General features: G+C 48.7%; 1 protein-coding gene across 4 annotated transcripts in view; it reads right to left on the bottom strand.

Annotated features, from left to right (window-relative positions):
• METTL21A (methyltransferase 21A, HSPA lysine) overlaps nucleotides 1–10,870 on the bottom strand; it is a 26,499-nt gene that overhangs the window by 9,137 nt on the left and 6,492 nt on the right. For 2 of the 4 annotated variants that reach the window (XM_044431999.1, XM_044432000.1), the window contains exon 2: nucleotides 2,953–3,107. In XM_044431999.1, the coding sequence (XP_044287934.1) occupies nucleotides 2,953–3,107 (155 nt within the window). Of the gene's footprint in view, nucleotides 1–2,952; nucleotides 3,108–3,567; nucleotides 3,587–7,711; nucleotides 7,808–10,870 lie in introns of those variants that run through there. The other 2 variants (XM_044432001.1, XM_044432002.1) reach the window with 2 other exon arrangements.

Raw genomic sequence — 10,870 nt, 5'->3', positions numbered from 1 at the left:
CCTTCCTCTTCCTATTTACATGCTGAAAGAAGCCCTTTTTGTTGCTCTTGATATTCTTGGCAAGTCTCAGCTCGTAATCTGCCTTAGCCTTGTGAAGAATCCTTCTGCAACGGGCCTCCTCCTCCCGGTATACCCTTTTGTCTATTTCCCCCAGTACCCATTTCCTTCAGAGGTTCCTCTCTCGTCTAATCCCTTTAACCACCTCCTTTCACATCCGTGGTGGTGCTCTCCTCCGCCTCCCCACCTTACTAACTAGAAGGATCGTTAAGGCTTGCGCCTCCAAAACCTCCCTTTTGAGTGCTATCCACCCCTCCTCAACTCGCTTACCTTCCAGTAACCTATCCCAGGAGACTTTCCCCAGTCTGGCCTTCAGTTGGCCAAAGTTGGCCCTCTTGAAGTCCCAGCTTCTAGTGCTCAACCTGCTGCATGTCCCCAGTCCCCTGATCTCAAAGCAAAGGATGGAGTGATCACTCATATCCAGAGCTCCCCCAATCTGTACTTCATCTATCAGCTCCTCCCTATTGGTCAAGACCAAGTCAAGGATGTTTCCCCCCCTCGTCACCTCTCGGACCCTCTGTGTGCAAAACCCTCCCTCTATAGCTTCTAGGAAGCGACGTGACCTGGCTGTCACCGCCGAGTGAGTCTCGCAAGTAATATCCGGGAGATTGAAATCTCCCATAATTACTGTGTCCTTCCCCTGAGATATCCTTAGAATCTGGTCTGTCAGGACATCATCCAGGGTCTCAAGTTGACCTGGAGGGTGATAACATACCCCCACCGTCAGGTCTCTTTCCCTGTCAAAACCCCTAAGTTTCACCCAGAGTGCCTCTACCCAATCCCCATCTGTGCTGCATTCTATCTCACTGCATCCTATCCCTTCCCTGACATATAAAGCCACTCCCCCACCTCTCTTTCCCTTCCTGTCCTTTCTAAAAAGGTGATACCCTTCTATGTTAACATTCCAGACTTGCCTTTCATCCCACCAAGTTTCTGTGATTCCCACCAGATCATACCCTCCTATTCCCAGGAGAGCTTCAAGCTCTTCCTGCTTATTACCCATGCTCCTAGCATTGGTGTACATGCACCTCAACTCCTTCCCACTGCTTCCTTTCCTTGGAGCCCCCAGCCTCCTCCTTCCTCCCATCCTCCTTGATACCTGGGCCCTCTCTGTAGGAGTCCTGTCAGTCCCTGCAGTACCTCTAAAACCCTGCTCCCAGAGCCCTGATCCTCTCCCCACACTTGTCCAGTGCAGACACGTTACTGGGGGGCCTGAACGCCCCCCCCCCCCGGCTCAGTTTAAAGTCTTCTGGACAAAGCTCGCTAGAGTATCTCCAAAGGATCTTTTCCCCATCCTCATGAGGTGTAACCTGTCCCTTGCCAGAAGTCCAATGGCAAGAAAACGAGTGCCGTGGTCGAGGAGCCCGAAGCATTCCTTCTGGCACCACACCCTAAGCCAGTCGTTCACCTCGGAGGCCCTCCTGTCCCTTCCTGGCCCAAATCCTCAGACAGGTAAGATTGACAAGAAGGCCACTTGGGCCTTCCACTCCCTGAGTTTCTTCCCCAAGGCCTCGAAGTCCCTGGTGGTCCCAACCACACCCTGCCTGGCCACGTAGTTTGTGCCCACATGGATCACCAGGAGCGGCTGGTGACCCCCGGAGCGAACAAGACACTCTACTCTGTCCTTCACATGCCGGATGCGTGCGCCCGGCAGGCAGCAAACCTTCCTTGCCTCCAGGTTGGGGAGGCACACTGCCGCCTCAGTGCCCCTCAGCAGGGAGTCCCCAACAACAATCACCCGCCGCTGTACTTTTCCGGTGCTGGTGGGCAGCCATGTCCTGGCCCTCGCCTCTCCTGCAGTGGCCCCATTGCCGCCTGACATCCCAGGCTGGGGGTCCTGCTGGTTCCCCAAGGCCTCATCAGCCCCAGCCTCCCCAAGTGGAGAGAACCTCTTTCCCAGCTCCAGATTGGTGCCAGGAGAAGGAGGAGGCCGTGCTGTTTCCATGTTTCCACAGCTGCTCCTCCCGTGGTCTCTCCCTCAACCCTCTGTCCAGAGGGGGGCTGCTCCGGGGGCGCCTGGAGAGCTCTCTTGGCCCTCAGGCACCTCTCCTCCTCCTCTAGCAGGGTCACCATCTTGCACCGAGGGCACGTGTATCCCTGCCTCTCCTGGGGAAGAAGGGCGAACATGTCGCAGTGGTCGCAGCGGACAGCAACACCCGTGACTCCTGCCAAGGCCATCTCCTGGTCTGCCATTGGTATCCCTTCCAAGACCTTACCTTGGTCCTCTGCCTTGTTTCTCCTGCAGTTCCTCTCACTCGCCCAGTTCCCCCAGACAAAAACCCACTCGCACACACACACAAGGATAAAATAAACTTAAATTGGAAGAAAAACAAAGCAAAGCACAGCACAGCACTTTACTCCTAAACAAAGCTCCACTGAATACAGCACTTTTCAGAGAAAAAACTAAAATGCTTTTAGTAAACACGGACAGGAACAAGTAACTTGTTGTAACGGGTCAAATAATCACTGGATTGGATGGCGTTTGACAAAAGACTAACAATGGGCATCTTTAACTAGCAAAACTTGAAGGGCCTAGAAAGTTTATACCAGCCTGAAGATGCTAGAAATTGCTTTCCAGTGCATCTCAAGGACTGCAGGTTGAGGAAGATGGGTCTCTATGGACAAAACATTCCCACTCTACTTAGGTGAGTTGTGTGCTGTATCATTCTGGAAGTTTAGATATGACTTTTAGTTTTGTTCTCTCAAAAGCAATAATACACTTATTTAAAACTAGGAGGACAAGAGAACTAGAGTGGCTCCTTTGCCTGAAGGGCCTTATGCTGCCTACCATCCTCACTGACCGCTGTCAACTGCCACACACCTCACTGCTCTCTAGAATTACTGATGGATTCAAGCAACATTTGCTGCAAATGAAGAAGCGTAAATTATACACACCGCATCCCATACCACGGCAGCTACGCCCAGCTGGTTCCAGTTCTGTTTAATCTGGATAGTTCGGTTGGCAAAAGTGTATGCAGAGGAAGATTTATGCAGCTTTTGCATTCCCCAAAGAGCAATGCTGTCATAGGGAACCAAGGCCATCTTCTTGCCTGTCAAACCAAGGGGAAGGACACAGTTAAAGAAGAGGCAGTCCATGCAACATTCCAGGCACAAAAGTCTACTCAAGCTTCACTCACTCTCCACAGCTCATTTATTCTAATTTTTAGCTCACTTCATCCCAAAGGTGGCCTGTTGAAATGCAAAATATTCACCCTGAGAATCCATCTTTCAGTTTGTTCTCAGAGATGAAAGCCTGGCTAAATAATGGTAATAAAAATAGTACTCCATCAAGATATTCGAGTTAGGCAATTATCCAGAAAATGCTCTTCGCAGTATGGGTCAAGCAATTTTGAACCCTGGCCTCTTCACAAAGCTCTTTGGCCTACATCTGGAAGAACATGATATCCCTCTTAAGCACCTTAAAGGGTGTCACAAAGAAGAAGGTCAAGATCTCTCCTCGCCAATACCAGAGTGTAGGACGCAGAATAATCAAGTCAAGTTGCAATAAACTGGGTTCAGGCTGGATCTCAGGAAAAGCTTTGTCTTTGTTGGAGCAACACGACAGTGGAACCAGTTGCCTAGATTGTTGTATGGCGCGATTTTATGGACAAGACCAGAGACTGGTTGGAATTATCGAGAGAGATTTATTTACCTGCCTGCAGGGACCGTCACTCGTTAGAGTGCGGTGCTGAGCAGATCGAAGGCAGGATTTTTATACTCTTCCATACTTATGCTTGAATGACAGCGAACAATAGGGGAACAATAGGGGAAAGCACATTTGCACATTTATCATGCTAAAGCAAGCAAGCGTGGGTACAAGGGCATAACGTCTGCGGTGATACTGGTAATGCTGGAGCGTAGCCTGCTTTGTTGTCAGCCTTGCGTAGCGTGCACATCCGTGTTCGTGTTCTTGTTCTCATGCGAACAGGACACCCTGATCATGCTTTTTACTCGTGATGAGCCATGCCCTGGCTACGTGCTTGATTATGAGGGGGGTTACAACATAGATTGGTCGTGGGCTCTCCCATACTAGAGACATTCAAAAAGAAACTGGACAGCTATCTGAATGGGATGGTGTAAATTCGTGACCTTCAACAGAAGAGAGTTGGACCTGATGGCCTTCTTGGCCCCTTACAATTCTACTATTCTATGATTTTTCCTTGCCTAGGCTGGGTCCCCACCATCTTCATCCTCACTTGCATCTCAGATCAGAGAGAATAGGAATACCCTGGAGGGGATTCTCCCAGGGGTGCGTTTGAAGGTCACAACCTTCCTCCAGACCTCTAAAATGCTCTGGAGGCTGGGCTGGCTGGAAAGCCTGGCAGTCCAGATTAGGTCCAGAGGTTCTGTGTGCCTCTACTGCCAGAATGCAATGGTACAGGAATGGTATTTGGGGCCTAGAATGACCCCAGTCTTTCCTGCATCAAGTAGATGAGCTTTGCTAGCAGTATGGTTAAACCTACACCCATGCGTTCAGTGTTAAAAGTGTGAAACCAGGCTTGACTGATGCTAAACCTTTCGTTTTTAATAAATGGATTCCAGAAACAAATGTTCCCTGGAAGGCAGGAGGCTGACAAATGTCCTATGCTGTTTTCTAGCCAGAAGCCAGGACAAAATTGTGTGCCACATGTCAACAACCTGCAGCCTTTGAGTACTCTGCAGGTCCATGAACCACTTTTCCCAGCCACCCAGCTGTCAGTTGGGTGGTGGGTTGATTTGCGGGGCAGGGGGAACAGTCATCTCAATCAGGACTGAGCACAGCAGGCATGAAGAGGTTTCAGCCTCCCCTTTCCCAATAACTCTGGCAAAGACAACTGTATCCTCACAACTGGCAGTAAGGAAACAGAGAGCTTGTTCTTGTGAGGAGGCCTGTCACTAGGAACAGAGAAGGGTCTATTGCTGTGTGTTTGTGTGTGTATACCTGGTTGTGTGCATGGGTGGCCATCAGTGTGTCTTTGTATGCCTGCACCTCCACCTCTGTGAGGTAGGATATGCTGCAAGGCACTCTTTGTTTTTCTCAGAGACACCCAAGTGTTCATTGCTAGATTGACCAGGGGTCTGACTCAATAGAAGGCAAGCTTCCTATGTTAACCACCCCTACCATATATGATTAATAATGTGGATGTGGACTTTTAGCAAGGTCCACTGCCCTAGAGATGAGAATGGGATGCTACAGCCCTGCAGAAACCATGTGGTTTCACATGTAATCACAGTTTATATCTATCTTACCCAGTTGCAAGTGATGAAGGGTACAGAGGGGAAGGCAAGATCCAGGGTGCTGTGTGTGGTCACCCCCCTCCATACCATATTCTCTATGGGTGGACACGGCGTCACTCCCATCCAGCCCAATGTTTTGTTTGAGGGGCAGAAATGGTTGCACATACTGGCACAACACCAGTGATGGTTATATTGTATATAAATGAAAAAGGGACTAAAAGTGTGTTCCCAAATCATACCCCTAAGCCAGTGGCCCCTTTTTCAACAGGGGGCCAGTTGAAAGGGGGCGGTGGCAGGTGTGGGCCCGTGAGGCTGGGGTGCCCGCAGGGGCAGGCTGGTGAGGTGGCAGCAGTGGCGGGCATGTGCGGCAAGGCAGCAGCGGGTCATGGAGCAAGGTAGCAGCTTGCTTGCTTGGCAATGTCCAAGCAAATCCAAAACAATATCCAAGTGAGCAAGCCACTGCCTCGGCATGCAGTGCCAGCGAACACGCACAGCGAGGCAGGTGAGGGCAGGGAGTCCAAAACCTCTGAGGCTGGCCAGATAAATGGGCATGAGAGGCTGGATCCAGCCTGCGGGCCATAGTTTGAGGACCCATGCCCTAAGCCCTTGGGAGATTGGCCTTTTGAGATTCCACTGCCTCAGATCCAGCCCTGCACTTTATTGGAGCATAAGACAGGGTTAAGGATGGCACCCCCTGCCAATAACACCTAAGGTATTAGGTATAAGCTTTGGCTCACCCCAACCACACATCCAAGCCTCAAGAAGCGTGCCCTCTTAGAGTGCCCTACCAGCAGGTGCAGCCCACTTCTTTGCACAAAAGGCACTGTGAAGTGCACAAGCCCTGGCCCACTGGGTGTGATATTCCCTTTCTTTGCTAGGAAAGTCAAAACATTACCCCAAGACACAGACAACCAATTTCAAGAAATCAGTTGCTGCATTTTCAATACCAGCAGAAGTCTACACACTGAATATTTCTGCATGATCAAACCAGCAAGTTCTGCAAATGGGGCAAAGCAGCATACATTGTCAAAAAAAGTCATGGCTCCTGGTCTCAAACTACACACAGTTTATGCACCCTAACAGGGAGGGCATGCATGGAGTAAGTAATTCAAAGAGATCTGAAGTTACCAAATCCCACAAACTAGGGTTGGAAAAGGTTGATCCCAAGGGCAACCAATGTGAACAGTCCTTGGCTGTTCAAGAAAAGGGCTCTGAATTGATACACTGCCAGCAAGTGATGCACTGCCGTAATATTTCCTTTAATAATCACACTGCTCTCTACCACCATGAAGGAAACTACTTTCAAGACTAACAACTTGAATAACAAACAGCACGAAGAGGGAACTTACAATATAAGCAGAACAAATCTAACTTTCCAATTGAAGATTATCCATAGAATAGGTACCTGACCATGATCATGCTTATATTCCATAAAATATCAATGTGCGGACATTACCAAGAAATCAGCAAGTTTATTTTGAATTTTAATGTCCAAAGTTAATATTAGGGGAGTGGATGCAGACAATTAAAAAGACTGTATCTTGCATTGTTTAACATTTTCCAGTGAACTGTTTACATGTATGTTGCATGACGGGGCAACTTGTGGTTCTCCAGATGTTTTAGCCTATCACTCCCATAATCCTTTACCATTAGCCATGCTGGTTAGGGCTGATGGGAGTTGTTGGCCAAAATATCTAAAGCCCCCCGCTCAACTTTGAAGAAACATTATAAGAGTACATACTTTATTATAAATACACATACTTTTTTGGTCTCCGTACATGCAATTTAAATTTGTAAATTATCTTATCAGGGGTTGTTTGCACATTATCACAGCATGCTCATGGCGTTGGATGTTTTACAAAATTTAGTAAAAGATACTGATATAACCACTCCAGTATGGAACAGGCCAAAGGCCTCTGTAGTCCAGCAACCTGCACTAGGATGGCCAACCCAATGCTTTTGGGAATCCCATAAAAGAGGGTAAGATAGGAATCCAATTGAGATGGAGAGGCATGCTGCCTCTGCTCCTAGAGGGCATACAATCAACATGGCTAGTAGTCATTGAAAGCCCTGTGGCCAAGACATCTGGTGCCAAGAAATTCAACAACTGCATGCAGGCTGCTATCTCATGGAATTCACTGCCACAAGATACAGCGATGGTCACCAGACTACACTGGACTTGCACTGTTCCTAGCCCTTTCCTGCTTTTGGCTAATGTTTTGCACAACAACCCAGTGAGGTAGGATATCACAGGCAGAGGCGCTAGAGAAGCAGCTTCCGCGCTCTCTAGCTCTCTGCAGCAGGATCCTGCGCCGCTGCGCTCCGGTGGGATAGGCAGGCTCCATCCACGTTCTCTTGCCCAGCCCCCACCCTTTATGTGGTTAACCTTTGCGATTTCTCCACGACCCCTCCCTCCCTCCTCTCGTTGCTAGGTTACCAAGGCGAGCAGAGATTCTCCCCCTCGTTGCTCGGCGACGCTTGGTCTGCGAAGAGCCTTCGCTCCTCTCAGGAACAGAACTTTCTCAGGAGCGGGAGACTGACACGCCCCGCAGTGCAGCAGCATCATAGAGAAAGAAAACAAGAGCGATACCCTTTCCGGAAAAAAACAGGGATTGGAGGGGCAGAACCAACACTTTTCTTGATGGAGGTCAGATGGCCTCTCACTCTGGCAACTTCTTTAGAATGTTATAAAACCATTTCCATCGTTTCGGCTTGAGAATTTGAAACCAGTTCAACGTTATTCATAGGGCAGATTTCACTGTCTTCGAGAAAGGGCAACTTCGTTTTCTATCTCTATAAACAAGCAAAGAACCTCTCACCGCCTACTCAGGCTGTAGTAGACAAAGCGCCCCCTGGAGGCTGTATGTCCTGCAAAACGGGAAGTTTCTGCCAGGCTAGGTGCGCCTTTCCTGTCCTCTTACAGTGCAATTCCCAGGACGTCTACTCCGAAGTAATTCCTATCGGGCTCGGTGAAACTTTATCCCAGACCAGTATGAGTGGGAGTGCAGCCTTGATCTACAATGGTCCAACCGAAGTAAACCCGATTCAATTCAAGAAAACTCCGACTTCCTTTTCCTGCCAGTTCCTGGCAATTCCTCTGCAGCTTCTTGCCCCTTCTGGATGCTGCTTCTGTCTTCCCACAGGGTCTCTAGATGTTCACATGGGCGGAACTCTAGCCACAGCTGTGTCTGAACTGAGGCCCAGTGTAGGACACAACCTGCATCCTCTGAAGTTTAGTGCGAACTGTTGCTAGAACAGTTAGGGGCTTGAATGTTGCCTTTCTTAACCTAGGCTGGCTGCTTGGCTTTTAAATCGGTGAAGCAGAGGCTACAGCAGCAAAAATGAAGGCAGTGTGCAGCCAAAAGGTTCACAAAGTGATATGTGGGCATGAATGTAAAGTAGCAACCCTGTGGTCTGGAAGTAAGGTCCACTGAATTCTAGAGGATGTACATGGCGAGGCTCCTGGCTCCGCTGTCATTAGGCTGGTGTGCACCCACCCTGAACTTTAAAGGAGCTCTCCATAGTGCTGAACCCTAACTCCCTTAGATCAATTCAGTCTGCAACCCCACGTGGAAGCACCGCAGGACTGAAATTGGTGCTACCTGCTTCCCCTGCATGCATAATACTGTACTATAAAACTCAGTCCTAGACACCAGGTGGGGTGTGCAGGAGTGGGCGGGCTGCAGGCTGCATATACAGAATATCACAGAAGTGAGTACACCACTCACATTTTGTAAATATTTTATTATATCTTTTCATGTGACAACCCTGAAGAAATGACACTTTGCTACAATGTAAAGTAGTGAGAATACAGCTTGTGTAACAGTGTAAATTTGCTGTCCCCTCAAAATAACTCAACACACAGCCATTAATGTCTAAACCGCTGGCAACAAAAGTGAGTACACCCCTAAGTGAAACTGTCCAAATTGGGCCCAAAATGTCAATACTTTGTGTGGCCACCATTATTTTTCAGCACTGCCTTAACCCTCTTGGGCATGGAGTCCACCAGGGCTTCACAGGTTGCCACTGGAGTCCTCTTCCACTCCTCCATGATGATGTCACGGAGCTGGTGGATGTTAGAGACCTTGCGCTCCTCCACCTTCTGTTTCAGGATGCCCCACAGATGCTCAATAGGGTTTAGGTCTGGAGACATGCTTGGCCAGTCCATCACCTTTACCTTCAGCTTCTTTAGCAAGGCAGTGGTCGTCTTGGAGGTGCGTTTGGGGTTGTTATTATGTTGGAATACTGCCCTACTGCCCAGTCTCCAAAGGGAGGGGATCATGCTCTGCTTCAGTATGTCACAGTACATGTTGGCATTCATGGTTCCCTCAATGAACTGTAGCTCCCCAGTGCCGGCAGCACTTACGCAGCCCCAGACCATGACACTCCCACCACCACGCTTGACTGTAGGCAAGACACACTTGTCTTTGTATTCCTCACCTGGTTGTCACCACACACGGTTGACACCATCTGAACCAAATAAGTTTATCTTGGTCTCATCAGACCACAGGACATGGTTCCACTAATCCATGTCCTTAGTCTGCTTGTCTTCAGCAAACTGTTTGCGGACTTTCTTGTGCATCATCTTTAGAAAAGGTTTTCTTTTGGGACAACAGCCCTGCAGACCAATTTGATGCAGTGTGTGGCATATGGTCTGAGCACTGACAGGCTGACCCACCACCCCTTCAACCTCTGCAGCAATGCTGGCAGCACTCATACATCTATTTCCCAAAGCAGCCTCTGGATATGACGCTGAGCATGTGCACTCAACTTCTTTGGTCAACCATGGCGAGACCTGTTCCAAGTGGAACCTGTCCTGTTAGACCGCTGTATGGTCTTGGCCACTGTGCTGCAGCTCAATTTCAGGGTCTTGGCAATCTTCTTATAGCCTAGGCCATCTTTATGTAGTGCAACAATTCTTTTTTTCAGATCCTCAGAGAGTTCTTTGCCATGAGGTGCCATGTTGAACTTCCAGTGACCAGTATGAGAGTAAGAGCGCTAACACCAAATTTCACACACCTGCTCCCCATTCACACCTGAGACCTTGTAACACTAACGAGTCACATGACACCAGGGAGGGAAAATGGCTAATAATGCCCAATTTGGACAGTTTCACTTATGGGTGTATTCACTTTTGCCACAAGCGTTTAGACATTAATAGCTGTGTGCTGAGTTATTTTAAGGGGACAGCAAATTTACACTGTTATACAAGCTGTATACTCACTACTTTTGTTGTTGTTAGTCGTGAAGTCATGTCCGACCCATCGCGGCCCCATGGACAACATTCCTCCAGGCCTTCCTGTCCTCCACCATCCCCCGGAGTCCACTCAAGCTCACACCAACTGCTTCAGTGACTCCATCTAACCACCTCATCCTCTGCCGTCCCCTTCTTCTTTTGCCATCTATTGTTCCCAACATTAGGCTCTTCTCCAGGGAGTCCTTCCTTCTCATTAGGTGACCAAAGTATTTGAGTTTCATCTTCAGTATCTGGCCTTCTAAAGAATTTTCTTCTATTTCTTTGCACTGTTCATTTAAGAAGGCATTCTTATCTCTTCTAGCTATTCTCTGGAATTCTGCATTCAATTGGGTGTATCAT

The sequence above is a fragment of the Varanus komodoensis genome, unplaced genomic scaffold (assembly GCF_004798865.1).
Source record: "Varanus komodoensis strain SLA01 unplaced genomic scaffold, ASM479886v1 scaffold23, whole genome shotgun sequence".
Classification (NCBI taxonomy): domain Eukaryota; kingdom Metazoa; phylum Chordata; class Lepidosauria; order Squamata; family Varanidae; genus Varanus; species Varanus komodoensis.
This window is presented reverse-complemented; position numbering and strand designations above follow the sequence as displayed.